This window comes from Penicillium chrysogenum (assembly GCF_028827035.1).
Source record: "Penicillium chrysogenum strain IBT 35668 chromosome Unknown utg000005l_segment0_segment0, whole genome shotgun sequence".
NCBI lineage: Eukaryota > Fungi > Ascomycota > Eurotiomycetes > Eurotiales > Aspergillaceae > Penicillium > Penicillium chrysogenum.
In genome coordinates this window covers 3,157,504-3,172,429 of record NW_026622753.1, presented here as the reverse complement: position 1 = coordinate 3,172,429, position 14,926 = coordinate 3,157,504, and the positions used below count along the sequence as shown (strand labels likewise).

At 50.6% G+C, this 14,926-nt stretch overlaps 5 protein-coding genes across 5 annotated transcripts; 2 read left to right on the top strand and 3 right to left on the bottom strand.

The window, feature by feature from the left end:
* Positions 1–408: 408 nt before the first annotated feature.
* dppV (dipeptidyl peptidase DppV) lies at positions 409–2,784 on the bottom strand (the record flags this gene model as incomplete). Its single annotated transcript, XM_056715339.1, has 7 exons — positions 409–624; positions 676–908; positions 960–1,182; positions 1,229–2,252; positions 2,306–2,544; positions 2,597–2,648; positions 2,717–2,784. 7 exons carry the CDS (start codon positions 2,782–2,784, stop codon positions 409–411), a joined length of 2,055 nt encoding a protein of 684 aa, XP_056562961.1.
* A 650-nt stretch (positions 2,785–3,434) lies between these two features.
* N7489_009588 (DNA ligase (ATP) CDC9) lies at positions 3,435–6,304 on the bottom strand (the record flags this gene model as incomplete). The annotated part of the gene is made up of 4 exons (XM_056715338.1): positions 3,435–3,980; positions 4,030–4,260; positions 4,360–6,136; positions 6,267–6,304. 4 exons carry the CDS (start codon positions 6,302–6,304, stop codon positions 3,435–3,437), a joined length of 2,592 nt encoding a protein of 863 aa, XP_056562960.1.
* Positions 6,305–6,872: 568 nt separating this feature from the next.
* On the top strand, positions 6,873–10,348 carry N7489_009587 (uncharacterized protein; the record flags this gene model as incomplete). Its single annotated transcript, XM_056715337.1, has 2 exons — positions 6,873–6,905; positions 6,959–10,348. The coding sequence occupies 2 exons, from the start codon at positions 6,873–6,875 to the stop codon at positions 10,346–10,348; spliced, it is 3,423 nt and encodes a 1,140-aa protein (XP_056562959.1).
* Positions 10,349–10,651: 303 nt separating this feature from the next.
* Positions 10,652–11,893, bottom strand: N7489_009586 (translation initiation factor eIF5; the record flags this gene model as incomplete). Its single annotated transcript, XM_056715336.1, has 1 exon — positions 10,652–11,893. One exon carries the CDS (start codon positions 11,891–11,893, stop codon positions 10,652–10,654), a length of 1,242 nt encoding a protein of 413 aa, XP_056562958.1.
* Positions 11,894–12,912: 1,019 nt separating this feature from the next.
* Positions 12,913–14,785, top strand: N7489_009585 (bifunctional hydroxyethylthiazole kinase/thiamine-phosphate diphosphorylase; the record flags this gene model as incomplete). Its single annotated transcript, XM_056715335.1, has 7 exons — positions 12,913–13,012; positions 13,067–13,243; positions 13,293–13,428; positions 13,486–13,893; positions 13,945–14,321; positions 14,375–14,475; positions 14,531–14,785. The coding sequence occupies 7 exons, from the start codon at positions 12,913–12,915 to the stop codon at positions 14,783–14,785; spliced, it is 1,554 nt and encodes a 517-aa protein (XP_056562957.1).
* Positions 14,786–14,926: the final 141 nt, after the last annotated feature.

Genomic DNA, 14,926 nt, shown 5'->3' with positions numbered 1-14,926 from the left:
CACCTTACAACAACATCGAAGACTTAGAATTGACATCAATTGATAGAAATTGAGGTATTGTAGAAGTTGAGATATCTTGGAACCTTGGAAAGGTCGTATCAAATTACCTAAGGCTACTAAAAATAGTAAATTGGTATGGAAGGTCAAAATTTGATATAGACAGATACGATATGGCGCATTGGCTATACACTGCCATACTACAACTGAGGATCATAGTCCACAACAGGGATTGTCGTATCATCCAAATTGACAGAGCCCGGAGTGTCAATGCCAGAGTACTTATTGAGCCACCCTAAGACTTGCTGGTGCCAGACAAGACTGTTTTCCTTGTTGATGACCCTATTTCAATGCCGTGTTAGCTTTACTGACTCTCCGGTGATGTATCCCCATTCAGAGGCTCCATTGTACTTACCAATGGTTTTCATCGGGGAAGCTGAGCAGCCGACTCGGAACACCTCGCTCTTGCAAGATATTGAAAAGCGCCAGACCCTCAGAGATGGGAAGACGATAGTCCAAGTCGCTGTGGATAATGAGCTGTGGAGTAGCGAACTGCTTAATATGCTCTGGGGCCGAAGGGTCGAACCGACGATAGTTCTCTCGGTTGTCCCAGAACGTGCCGTTGAACTTTGGAAGTCAGTATACGAATAGAGGAAATGCCACGAACAAGAAACATACCTCATGCTGCATGAACCAAAGTTCCTCGGTCGAGACCTTCGCGTCGGCCACAAATGTGCCATCATGACTGGCTAGCGCCTTGAACTCGCGACCGAGAGGATTACCCTGGATCCAGTTGATCATGAAGCCACCGTAGCTGGCGCCAGCTGCCACGCCGCGAGAGGTATCAATGAAGTCGAAGTTGTCCCGGACATGCTCCCAACATTTAACCAAGTCATCGTAAGGGTAGCTTCCTGTTGATCATTAGAAGGTAAGAATGGGAATGAGTGATGGGAATGACATACCCCAGTTGTTCGCGATCTCGTCCGTGAGTTTATCACCGAAACCGGTGCTTCCAGTTGGGTTGGGCGCGATAACCACGTATCCTTGGTCGGCGAAAACCTTGTAGTTCCATCGAGTGCTCCAGGAGTCGCCCCAGGAACCTTGGGGACCACCGTGGATATAGAATAGGAGCGGGTAAGACTTTGACTTGTCAAAGTCCGAAGGGTAAATGATCCATGAATGAATCTATAACGTTAGCATCCCTTCAATTCCATGAGAAAGGTAGACTTACATCTGTCCAGTTGCCCTTGTAGTAGAACTCATCGACGCCTGATGGATCAAGGTTCTTCAGGGCGGGGTCAACTTCGTTGGCAGAGAAAATAACGCCTGTGACGCCTTCATCAGGTTTCGCGGTGTACACTGTACGACTGGTATGGATAGCGGAACTAGAAACCAAGTATTCTCCATTAGGCAGGCCGTAGTAAGCAGCCACGGAGCCACCATCGGTGAAGTTCTTAGGCTTGAAATCATCACCAGCATCAGCGGGTAGCAGGAAGAGCCGAGAGCGCGCAGAATCCTCGGTGTTCAGAACCAGGCTCTTCCCGTCAGCAGTCCACTTGATGGCACCAGGTGACCGGTCCCAGTCCTTAGCCAATGTACGAATAGTATCCTTGGAGTCAATGGTGTAAACGTAGACAGTGCGACGGTCCGACTCATAGGAGATATCTTCCATTTGGAGATAGGCAATGCGACGGCCATCTGGGGAGAAGACGGGACTGCTCGAATCACCCTTGATGTCTTTCGGTGTGCCAGGACTGTCAGGGCCATTGATAGCCACGGCCTTCTTGGATCCATCATGGGGCACAACATAGATATACGAAGCAGTGTGGTTTGCTCGCGGTAATTCAGGTGCCTTGCTCTTGAATGCCACCAATGTTCCATTGGAGGAGATGTCGTAGTCAGACGCATCGCCGAATGGAGGGTAAGGTGACTCCAGGTTCTTGACTCCTGCGACGAGGTTCTTGAGAGGTCCACTAGAAGTGTAGGCGGATGTCGCTCCGGGTCCGGCTCTCTTCTTCTTCAAAGTCCCCGAGAAGATAGCATTGAATCTCGTCGTGAGCCAGGTATCCCAGTGGCGGACGTAGATACTGTCGTGGATCCGTGCCGAGCTTAAAGGCGCGGCAACAAGCTCTTTATTGTACGCCGTTCCATTGGGCCAGGACTCTCCATACACCAAGAAGTTAATGTCTCCAGACTTGGTGATGGCCGTCTTGAGGCCAGAAAGCGGCGCAGGCAATGAAGCTGCCTTGTAGGCACTGCGCAAAAGTTAGTAATGTTTTGTCCATTTAAGATATGCATATAGACCCACGAGTTGGCAAAATCAGAGGTGTCCGACACCCAAATCTCCGTACCCCCGGGAATCTCGGCATTTGTGCCATTGATATACAACAGGCCCGAGTCAGTAGACCCCAGCCAAGTCAATTCGGAGACATTGCTGTCGTTGGTAAGTTGAGTCACTTTCCCTGTCTCCAGATCCAGCAGACTCCACCATGATGATGTAGCATGGGTCTCGAAGGAGTATTCAGAGGTGGAAAAGAGCGCGACTTCCTATGCCAGGTCAATAACATTGTCGATATCTGCATCCAACTGTGCGACTTACCCCTGATGGATTGGGAATAGCGTCACTCCGTCGCGGAGCTGCGATAAGCTGTCTACAAAGAAAATCAACAACCAATCAAGAAGTAGAACGGATTAATCGGTTGGGAAGATCAGTACTAACTCGGGAGTAAGAGCTGTCGCAGAAACGATGATCGACCCGAGGGCCGTTGTCAATTGAAACACGCGCATATTGTCAATCAAGTACCCAGCCACACAGGTCAAGAGAAACGCGCAGAAAAGCAGACGGACTGCACTCCGGACGGTCACCGATATATAAATGCTGGGACTCCACACGCACAGTGAGCTAGTAGGCATAGTGGAGATAGCACTTTGCCGTCGAAGGGGGGCATGTTACATTCCTCGGTGCCAAGAGAGATATGCATGATGGGTATTTCGTGCTGTTGGCCATTTCAAAGACGCTAGCGAGACGTGCTGCGAACAAAGAAAGGCGGACGCAGGCCGACATAGGGCCCGAGCAGGGTCCGGCTGCTTGGCTTGCAGCGCCAAGCACCCCGGAGTCCGGAGATATTCCGTTGATAGCCGGGATTAGAATAAGGTCACGATATCGGATACCGATCAACAGGGGCTTTGTCTCAGAAAGTGGTGGAGTTAAAAGGAAATGAATAGTTAAATTGATGCCTACGGGTTATAATCGCCGTGGGATCATATAACTGTCCAAGGAACCTTGGAAGGCTACACATGGCAATATGGTAAGCCCTAATGATGCACCCAATCTGAGCAATGGTGCCATTCTGGAAAATGCATACGACCCAGAGGGGCCGTGATAGATATCCAATGAATTCAATTACACTCGCTATAGTGCGCCCGACAAAATCGCTTCAATACTCAAAGTCGTCATCCACACCTCCCTTGCTAGTAGTGTCCTTGGTAACTGCTTCTTGTTTCCGATACATCTCTGCCACAGCACGGGTGGTAGTGGCCTCGTCTGGCTTCTTATCGTCGCGGGATTTAATGTACCGCGGGAAACGCAAAGACACGCCCTTTCCACCGCCGGTTGTACCTTGGAACTCATCAGCAGCGGCTTGGTAGCGTGGGCTGAGGGTCAAATCGGCTGTTTTAACTTCCCACACCAGTCTTGGCTCAAACCAAACATCCGGTTGGTCCTTGGGGACGGTTGAATGAGTATAGAATGGCTTTGGGCGGTCAATCACCAAGGGAACTAGCGTCTGGTGTAGCTCTTCAAGTAGCACCTCAGAGAAGCCAGTGCCGATGTTACATATGGTCTCATATGTGTCGTTACTGGGGTTGTAGGCAGCGAGAAGGAAGGCACCATAAACCGAAGTACGTTTTCCACGACCATAGTAGGCCCCGAGCACGACAAGATCAAGAGAGTCACCAACACCGGCGAGGTAGTCCTTTTTGACCTGTATAAAAGTTAGTAACGGTCGAGCTAATCAACAAGAGGCACCATACCTTCAGCCAGTTGCGACTCCGCATGCTTGGTTCGTAACCGCTCTCTGCTGTGTCCAGCATCTTCACCATAAGACCCTCACAAGAAGCTTTAACACTAGCCTCGAGCAATTCTTGGATCTCATCAAGAACACTAGAGTTGCCATATTGCGCAAACTGGAACTCCCCCTCAACCGGTTGGAAGCATTTATGCATTAGCTCTCGTCTTTCTCGTAGAGATTTCTTCACGCAAGGCTGTTGAAAAGTTAGCATGAACAACTAGGAAGGAGAAGACAAGAAGAGGGATTCAGCGAATCGCTGTGATATATGCGCCAAAAAGACAAATGACCTTACCTCTCCATTGAAGAAAAGAAGGTCAAAGGCGTACACACAGACCTTGACCTTGACATCTTCCGCTTTGACATCCTTGCGCTTGCGAGTCATCAGTTGCTGGAAGGGAAGAACCTTTTTGGCCTCCGTATCCCATGCCACCGTTTCGCAATCGAGAACGAAGCTCTTAACGTCGGGCTTGACCCAGGTGTCAAGCTTGCCTAGAACATCGGGATACTTCTTCGAAAGATCTTCCGAGTTGCGAGAAAAGATCGAGGACAGTCCCTTGCTGTCCTTCTGTAATGTGTTCACAGCTCCAGGATATTGGTGGATAGAGTCCGGAGACACGAAATGGATCTGGGCTCTTTCTCCGTCGTACTTATATTCACAAGTGAATTCCTTCCCTTCGAACCGGTCAAGAACCTCGGTGATAGACTTGGTCGGTTTGGCAAGCATAGGCTTGATAGGAATTCCGGGAGAAAGCTTGCACACTTCAGGCAGCTTGAAGAGACCATGCTCAAGAACGGCAGGAATGATTACTTCGTAGGCAGGAAGCTCGCTGTAAACAGACTTGAAGATGTTTTCACCCGCGGCCATTTCCTCAGCGGACGGGATCTTATTGCCGGCTAATTCAGCCTCGTGAGTCTGGACTGCCCGAGAGACAGCGACAAGAACCGTCTTCTCTGCAAGTCCAAGTCTCAGCTTACCTTCCAAAAAGCGAACGATGTATTTAGCTTCGCTGGGACCACCCTTATCCTTGGTAATATCCACTCCTTTGCCAGCCGTGTCGGCATCGGCTGCAGACAACAGTTTCTTGATGCCTGAAATCTTTTTATCCTGTGATCCATGACCTTGGACCTTGGCAATTCCAAGAAGGCCTTCATGCACACCTCGTACAGTTAAAGGCTTGGGCTTGAACATGGTAGGCTGGTTTGACCTGCTTTTGGCAGCGACCAGTCCCAGGTCTCCGATTTCCCGTTGATCGGCTTTGATGACGGCAAGGCTGCGGCCGGTACATTCACCAATAGCTTTCATGATCAATGACTCCCCGATGCCCAGTTCAATTCCGGCGTAATCGGCAGCCAGTTTATTGATCATCAGCTGTACAGTGGGTAGGAAATCGGCAGGGGTCAGACGAAGAACCTGGCGAAGGAAAAGAGAACAGTGGTCCGTGATCTCCAAGCGCTTTCTGGTCATCTCTACCAGAGAAAATGTGGTACATAACGCAGCATAAGGGACAGGAGTGCCTGCTTTCCAATCTGGGTATGGATCTTTACCACTGGCTTGCAATTTGGCTTGGAATTTTTCGATCGATTTCTTCGCGAGTTCCGGCTTGAGGTCATCTTCATCTTCGCTTTCCAATGGATCCTCCTCTTCTTCTACTGACGGTGACTTCTCTTCAGGAGTAACATCGGAGGGCTTTGGTACTGCTGGTTTTGGTGATGGCGCTTCAACCTTTGGCTTTGTAGACTCGGGCTTCTTGGGGGATGTCGATTGCTCCTTGACAGCTGGAGAGGTCTTCACCGAGGCCTTTCGTCGTCTCTTAGAGACAGGTTGGATATCTGACCCATCGCTTTCTTCCGCCTCGGCGCTCTTTTCCCGCTTCACACCCTTCGTTGGCTCTGTTCCGTTAAGGGCAGCAGTTGGTGCTGAGTCGGCGGCGACTTCCACCTCAATTCCGTCGGTGTTATCATTGGTCTCCACATCACCGGTATCGCTGCTTGCTGTTTGTCTCTTTCCACCAAAAGCTAACGTGGTCTGCTTCTTCGGTGGTTGGTTGGCGCCCGAGCCGAAAAACCTCCTACAACACGGATATAATGAATTAGCGGAGTCAACCAGAGGAAGAACCGAGAGGTGTCAGAGGGAAAGGGCGCATGCGCCATCGAATATCGTCGACGCACCCAATCGTCTGCTGTCTATCCCGTACATACCCCAGGGTAGCCTGTTTCCTGCTCCTGTCATCGGCCATGATTCGTGATGATGAGAAACTGCTTTCGTTCTTTTGCTGGGCTGCAATACTGGCGGAGAACAAGCCCGTCGATAGCTTTGAGATTGATGTGGTCAAGAAATTGTGGTGTCCTGCAGATCGTATGCAGAAGCTAGATCTCGAGCGCGAGAGCGATAAAAGCGCAAGCTCTTGAATCCGCAAAACCCGCATAGGCGTTTGAACTCGGAGTCAAATGGACACAGAATATGGCCCAATATATAGTCCGAGCAGACCTGAACCAAATAGCCAAGGCAACACTGGTTGTCACTCGTGTTGCAGGCAGCTGTCGGGATTCCCACGCGTTGAGACGCGCTAACGTATCACGTGCAGCGTTATCTTGCCCGTTTGGGATAATTTATATTCACCGCTTGATTATGCCGGCAAACGATGACAGAGCGGTAAAGTTTTGGGATGCAGTCCCGCTGTATTCGATCACGATGGGTCGCGCTAGACGCTGTTTATAATGGGGCTTTTGAGACTGATTTAGTACTACTCAACGTCTTGTCTACTATCTTGTGACTCTAACGCCGCCCAGCCTTGTTTGGCTGCAATGGACAACCTCCGGCAGGAATCTTTCAAGCAGGTATGATATGCATCATCCGGCTCTCAGGACGAACAGTGCTGATCTCTGAGTAGCTCCGAGCGCCATGCGTCGAACTCAGCTCCGTGGGCCTGCGTTTTCGAGGAAATCAAGCTTCCGCCGCCGATGTAGCCCGAGTTCTTGACCCAGTACACAACTGTTTAAAGGAACTTGCGAGGAACAATACCCTCGACGAGAAGCTAGCTGAATATGCTTTCTTTCCATTGTCGCACATCTTCAATGAAACACAAAGACTACCCGCACGATGCTTAGAATCGGCCATTCACTGTTTGCGGATACTGGTCGCCGATGGATGGCGTCAACGGCTGTCTCCTGCGATGGGCAAGCAACTCATAATCCTGTTGACGTTGATCGTGGGAGGATCTCCAAACAAAGCGGAAGAGAAGCAACTACCGAAGCCTAAGGTTTCTGAAGAACTGTGTATTGCTGGGTTTGACTGTCTCAGTGCTATATTCACGGTCTTAAAAGGAGCTGTCCCGGAACGGACAATCTATCACGAGATCGGCACCGCAACTGTTGTCGATCAAACAGTATATATTCTGCTTGAGGGAATTGTCGATGATAGATTAGATGAGCTTTGTCTAGCAGCCGCAAAGGCTTTGCAAGCACTTTATGCTCGAGTCACGGACCGCGTGGTGCTTGCTAGCATCATGCCGCGAACTGTGTCGGCACTGGCTAAGATTTTACGGCCATCGACACAGACCCGCAGGTCATACAAGCTCCTCGAGACTTCCTTGCAGATTCTCACGGAGCTCCTAAGAGCTGTTCTCAATGACCGTGTCGCCTCAGAAGTCTCCCCACCGGAGCTGGGAAGCGACAAGGTAGCTCTGGATGAAGCCTGGTTGAAGGCCACCACAACGCAGATCAAGCTTGCGCTGGCCAATGTTGTCCAGGTTCGCCGTCATCAGCGACCAGAGGTTCAGTCTGCCATCCAAGACCTCTGCCTGATGGTAATCGAAGAGTGCCAGACCACACTGTCAGAGTCTCTCCCAATTATGGTTGAAACAGTTGTCGTTCTAGCAGATAAAGAGGACGAGGGAGTGAATGAAGCCTACAGAAACCTAACTCATCTTGCCACAACATACCCTGCAGTGTTGGATTCGTTAAAGGAATCGCTGCATACTTGGCTCACTTCTTTCCCTCGAATCATGCAAGGCAACGATGAAACTGCTAAGCAGTGGGGGCTTCGTCAGATCTCCACCGTTTTCCAGATCCTGTCCCAAGTTCAGTCTGGGTCAGATTTGCTTACCAGCGGTTTGGCATCCGGCCTATGCGATAGCGTTGGTGCTGTTGTCAAACAGAACACCAATTCTCTCCAGCCGTTGGCCTCAATGGATGCTGGCTTCAACTGGGAGGTGCTCAGCACTGATGCTAGATCCAAGGTGTTCCCACCCATTATTTTGGAACACCAAAGCCAGCAACAAACTCTCAAAGATCTACGGTCAATGATTACTAGGTTGAACTTGTCTGAGTCTGGGAATGAGATCACTCGATCGATTGTCAACCGTATGCACACAACGTCAGGTGGTTCCGCTATTGCACCTTTCTGGTTGGCGATGACTTTCTTGCGTGACACCGCTACGGAAACAGCCAGCTTTGACGATTTCATCTCTCTTGATCATATTGAGGGGTCCATCTCATTAACTGGCCGTGGCGGAATGATTGAGGAGTTGTATTATATCTCAATAAATATACTGAACGAACTGTCAGTTGATGGGACAGGAGACTGGCGTACATCAGCACTTGCTCTGGAATCCGTGGCTCTCCAAGCTCAACAACTTGGCGAGGCTTTCCGGCCTGAACTCATGGACGCGCTCTACCCAACTTTGCAGTTGTTGGCATCACAGAATCCTAACCTCCAACGCCACGCCATGACATGTCTGAATATCTTGACCAGTGCTTGCAACTACCCAGACACGAGTACTATGATCATTGAGAACGTGGACTATTTGGTGAACTCGGTGGCCTTGAAACTTAATACCTTCGACGTATCACCTTATCCGCCACAGGTCCTGTTCATGATGGTCAAACTTTGCGGTGCCCGGTTGATACCTTATCTAGATGATCTGGTTGATTCTGTATTTGGTATCCTGGATCTATACCACGGCTATCCGAAACTCGTTGAGATGATGTTCAAAACGCTAGCTGCAGTCGTCGAGGAAGGAGCGAGAAAACCATCTTTGCTCACAATCGACGAGGGAAAAGGGAATGGCTCCCACGATACCCGCAAGTCTCAATACCAGAATCTCTCAATCTCGAGCATCGCCGCAGACATTGCCAACCGCAAAGCGAAACGGCATGCTGAGGATGCACTAGCAGATGCTGATGGCAAAATCCCCCATCCCAAAAAGCCATGGTCAGAAACATACGACAAACCTCCTCCAGAGCCGTCCATCGAAGAGCTCCTGGACCAAGCCGAATCAGAGGAACCACCACTCCCACCTCCCAAAGAACCAGAAGACGCCGAGAAGCCGCTCACCAAAACGCATGCCCTCCTCCTCCACATCGTCAAATCAATCCCATCCCACCTAACCTCACCATCTCCCTACCTCCGACGCTCCCTCCTCTCAATCCTCATCGATGTCCTACCCGCCCTATCCCAAAACGAAACCAGCTTCCTCCCTTTAATCAACGAGCTCTGGCCCACAGTAGCAAGCCGAGTAATCTTCCCTTCATCACAAGCAAACGAAACATCCAAATCCCTCATCGCCACCCCATCCACAGAATCAACCCGCAAGCCCGAAACCCCCGACCACCAAGAAGAGATCTTCGTCACGGTAACAGCCTGTGAGGCCATGGAAGCAATGTGCAAAGGCGCAGGCGATTTCATGGCCACGCGCGTCGAAACCGAATTCCCCCGCTGGGACCGGCTATACCGCCGCGTGTGGGAGAAGGTGCGCGCCGATGCCGAGGCTGCGAACGAGCGCCGTGCCAGGTCCCAGGCAACGACTGTGCCTGGCGCTGTCGCTAAACCAGGAGATATGGCGTCCACTCTGCACTTAGCCCTCTCTTCGTCCCTTTCGCTCTCGCCGTCGACGCCGGGATCGAAATTCTTCACGCCGCACCATCGTCTGTGGCGTGCGTTGATCTCCCTATTTACCACGGTTCTCTCGCATGTCCGGTTACCGTTGGAAGTGGGTGACAGGATATGTGAAATGCTTTGTGGCTGGATTGCGCTGTTTGTTGGGCCCGAGTATTATTTCATTTCCTCAAGGACTTCTATGTCTGTGGATGATTCTGCATCTGGTGAAAGTATGGTTTCTGTTGAGGATGCCATTCGGGCAATGGAGGCTTGGAATGTGGACTTGACGTGGTTTGCCTTTATGCGGCATCGCTTGGGACCGGATGTGGTTACTACAGGCGCTACTGATCTCCCTTTCAATGGCGATGGAGAGCCGGTTAGACTAGCTGAGTTAGTGTTCTAGTTCTCGCTTTCCGTTGATAGCATTGCATAGCATGGGACATGACTATATTGTATTTTGCTCTACTTCACTTGTACAGGTACCTTAGTGCTGATGATATGGATGGACTGGATAGATGATACAATATTGATATTCATTGTAAAGGAGTGGCAATTGGTGAGCTAAAACTAACATGACAACCGAACTGATCTGTCCATGCGCAATGGCCGGTCAGACAGAGGTCCAAAAATGTCTGTGTTCGATATAAGAATGGACGCAGATAGCAAATAACCAAGAGGACAAAACAGCGTGCACAACGGTTACCGTCTACTCGCTCTCTTCTTCACTCTCCTCGTCGCTCTCGGCATTCTCGAGCCACTCGATGAAGGGCCTGGCAGCCTTGTGGATCTTCTTGCTGGTCGAGATGTCGACGTACTTCTTGCTGGTCTTGGCACCCCATGCCTTGAGGGTTTCCTCAGACACAAGGTCGTTCTGGTAGTAGCCCAGCAAGATGGCAGGGACCTGGGCGACGAGCTCAGGGTGGTCCTGGCCGACGAAGCGCTCGGTACCACCGAGGAAAGCCTTCTCATGTCGATCGGAGGTGATCAGCTTCTTGAGCAAACCAGCACGGCCTTCGATCTGCTTGGCGATCTTCTCGTCGAAGATGCTCTGTGCCAAGACGGCAACAGTCTTGTGCTTGTTCTCAATGCCAAACTCCTTGGCCTTCATGTAGATCTCAACATCGGTGACGTTGGTAACACCGCCCTTCTCAGCAGCGGTGTCAACGATCCAGCTGCCCAGCTGCTCGTAGGACGAGGGTCCATCAGCTCCCTCGTCGTCACCATCCTCAATGACAAGGGCACGCTTCAGGTCCGAGGGGAGATCCTTGGCACGAGCCTTCACAGCCTCCTCGGAAACGTCGACGGCCCACTCATCATCCTTAATCTCCTTTTCAGCCTCGATGGCCTGGGCCTGACGGGTCACTTCATCGTCGCTGTTAGCTTCGATGGCAAGATCTTCATCCTCGCCATTCTCGGAGTTCTGGCTGTCGCCGGGGCTGGCTTCCTCGCCATTGGCAGCCTTCTCCTTCTCTCGCTCGCGGCGGGACTTCTTCTTCTCCTTCTTGCCACCCTTGGGTTGGTTGCGAACAATGAAGGTGCTCAGCTTGAGGCGAGGGTCGACATCAGAGCGTTGACCACAAGCTTTGCAGTCCAGGGTGATCCTTTCATCCTTGATAATGACATCGGTCTCGGGGTTCTTGCACTTCTTGCATAGCACAAACTTGGAAATGAAACCGTCGAGGTAATCCTGGAGCTTGGGGGCGTCGTGAGAACCGTTGATGATCCAACGGTCATCAGAGGGCTTAGCGTTGGCCTGGGCACCAAGTTCAAATCCGAAGTACTTGATGAGATAAGCAGGAGGCCGACTGAGAGACTGGGCAACCGAGTTCAGGTTGACGACAACGGTCTTAATACCGTTACCCTTGCCCTCGACCTTAGCCTGGAGCTTCTCCATCTTGTAGCGATAGAAGGGATCAGTGATATCCCGGCGAATGTTGACGGTGGCCATGGTGACGGTTAGATTGATCGGTTGTTTCACAAGAACGTAGCAGTGTGATTGCTCAAGGGAAAGCTGGAAGGATTCTGGATGGTGATTTTGTTTATGAGACAAGACATGCGTGTCAAGTTCCCTTTTTTTAGTGGGTATAGAGTGCGATCCTTTTAGGAAAATTCACAGTAAATCGATGAAAGATCCGGGGTATTCAGCCACAGGATCTGAGGTGTATACTGCAAGGTTTCGGCGCGCGAAACGTTTGCAGCTTGAGCGGCAGGTGATGTTCGAAATTTTGGACGGAGGACGAATACATAGACAAGTTCGCGGGAAACTTCTCAATGTTTTGCTTTCTGGGAACGTTTGAAGTTCTTTGGGGAATCCGAGTCAGATGTCGGAGGCCTGGCGGACGGTGGCAAGTGATGGTGGCGAGGCCGAACTAACCAGTTATGAAGAATGAGTAGCGTAGAAGTGAAATTCCACGCAGTAGATAAATAAAGGCTTCGAAAATAACTCGATGCCTGTGAAGTGTTTGTGTGTTGTTGGGGGAGAAAAAGAAGAGGAAGAAAAGAAATAGCAGAATTTGACAAATCACGGTTATGTCAGCGAGCACGTGCCGGGAATAACTCGGAGTATAAAGGACCATTGACAGTCGAATGTAGGACATGGGAGATTCTAGGTATTCCAGGACGGTTAATTCGAAGAGAGATTTCTTAACTTCAAGTCTATTTATGCTTCAGAATAAACCCTTGACAATATTGAAGCATATATAGGCGATGTAAGTGGATTTTACAATGTTGTATAAACCGGATCAGTACAGGCCGAACCTTCCAAGACCCCACCACGGCCACACAACGATAAACGGTAATCTCCAGGGCTCCTTCGGTCACTCAAGTACGGTGTTTTGTGTTGTACGAGTATAGCCTGCTGACCCTGTCGAAGCGCTCTTCATTCCGGTTTGAATCTCTTTGTCAAAACAGCCTCAAATCTATTACTCCGAAACTCCCCACCTTTGTCCGGCCTAAGGCCAAGACACCATGACCGTAGATCTGTCGCTCTATTTGGTCACGGATTCGACCCCGGCCATTCTCAAGGGGCGAGATTTATGTACAGTGGTCGAAAGTGCTCTTCAAGGAGGTGAGTAGGACTCCGGCGTTCCTGCCAATTATACAGCTAACCCACAAGCTGCAGGCGTGACGGTGGTGCAATACCGGGACAAGACCAACGATACTGGCGTCCAGGTGGAAACTGCCCGGAAACTACACCAGGTAACCAAGAAATACAATGTGCCTCTTCTGATCAATGACCGGGTTGATGTGGCTCTTGCCATTGGTGCGGAGGGTGTGCATCTAGGTCAAGATGACATGAGTTCGTTTCTACGATCCTACAAAGATACATGGACTAACATCGAATACAGGCTTCACCGAGGCAAAGAAGCTTCTTCCGGAGAATGCTATCATAGGTATCAGCACATCCTCAGTCGAGGAGGCAAGAAAAGCCACCGCCGATGGCGCCGACTATATCGGAATTGGTACCATGTTTGCCACCCCGACGTAAGTCCACATGTCTAGTATATCCAATGATCCAGCAACAGGCGCTAACTGTCCTAGTAAAACCAATACCAAGTCAGTCATCGGGACGGCAGGTACGCAAGTCATCCTGGATGCCATTAAAGATTCCCCCATAGGCACAGTTTCCATCGGTGGCATCAATCACTCCAATGTTCAACGAGTGCTCTATCAGTCTCAGTCACCGAAGAAAGCACTGGATGGAGTGGCCATAGTTAGTGCTATCGTGGGAGCCGACGACCCTAAAGCATCTGCCGAGCACTTCGTCGAGCTCATCCGCAACCCTCCCCGGTTTGCGCAGATCGCCAACCCTCCACGTGCTAACGAGGCCGAGGCCTTGTTGAATGAGGTGCCCCAGATCATCCGTAAGATGGTAGAGGTGCATCCTCTTGTACACAACATGATCAATTTCGTTGTTTCGAACTTTGTGGCCAACGTTGCCCTTTCTATGTCAGTATATTGTATTTAGCCAAGCCATTTTCCATGCTAACCGTTCTATAGTGGCGCATCTCCCATCATGTCTCCGTACGGCGATGAAGCCACGGACTTGTGCAAGTTTGATGGTGCTCTTCTGATCAACATGGGTACATTGACTAGTGAGAGTGTCTCAAACTACGTGAAAGCCATTAAGGCATACAATGATCGGGGCAACCCAGTGGTCTACGACCCAGTCGGTGCGGCTGCGACACACATTCGCCGCAACGCAGTGGCTCAACTTATGGCCGGGGGTTACTTTGATCTCATCAAGGGCAACGAGGGAGAGATTCGCCAAGTTTGGGGTAGCAGTGCTGTTCAGCAGCGCGGTGTCGACAGCGGACCGAGTACCCTTGACGGCGATCAAAAAGCCACGTTGGCTCGGGACCTGGCTCGCAGAGAGCGTGAGTAATCTAGGAATCTCTATCTGTGATTTCTTCGTTCTAATTTCATCTAGGAAACGTTGTGCTATTGACCGGAGCAACAGACTACCTCAGCGATGGCGAGCGGGTCATTGCGGTCGAGAATGGCCACCCGTACCTGGGCCAAGTGACCGGAGTATGCAACCTCTACACACTCCTCTTTTTAGTACATAGCTAACGTAAATCTACAGACTGGCTGTGCCATTGGCACAATCTCCGGTTGCTTCTTGGCTGCCCACCGTTCCGACAGGCTCCTCGCAGTTTTGTCCGGAATCCTCATGTATGAGATTGCGGCGGAGAACGCCGCGGCCAAAGAGTATGTTCGCGGGCCGGGCAGCTTCGTCCCGGCATTCGTCGATGAACTTTACGCCATCCGTACAGCGGCGGCAAACGGTGACGATAGCTGGTTCGCCGGCCGGGCCAAGGTGCACGAGGTGAAGCTATAGATATCTAGATTAGTAGACGATGTGTACATACCAATGCAAAAGTTATCATAATTGATTGAAAACAACAATAAAAAGATCAAAACATATCAAAACACAATGTCAAGTCTACCAGTCCATTTTCCCTCGGCTTCCCCGCATCTG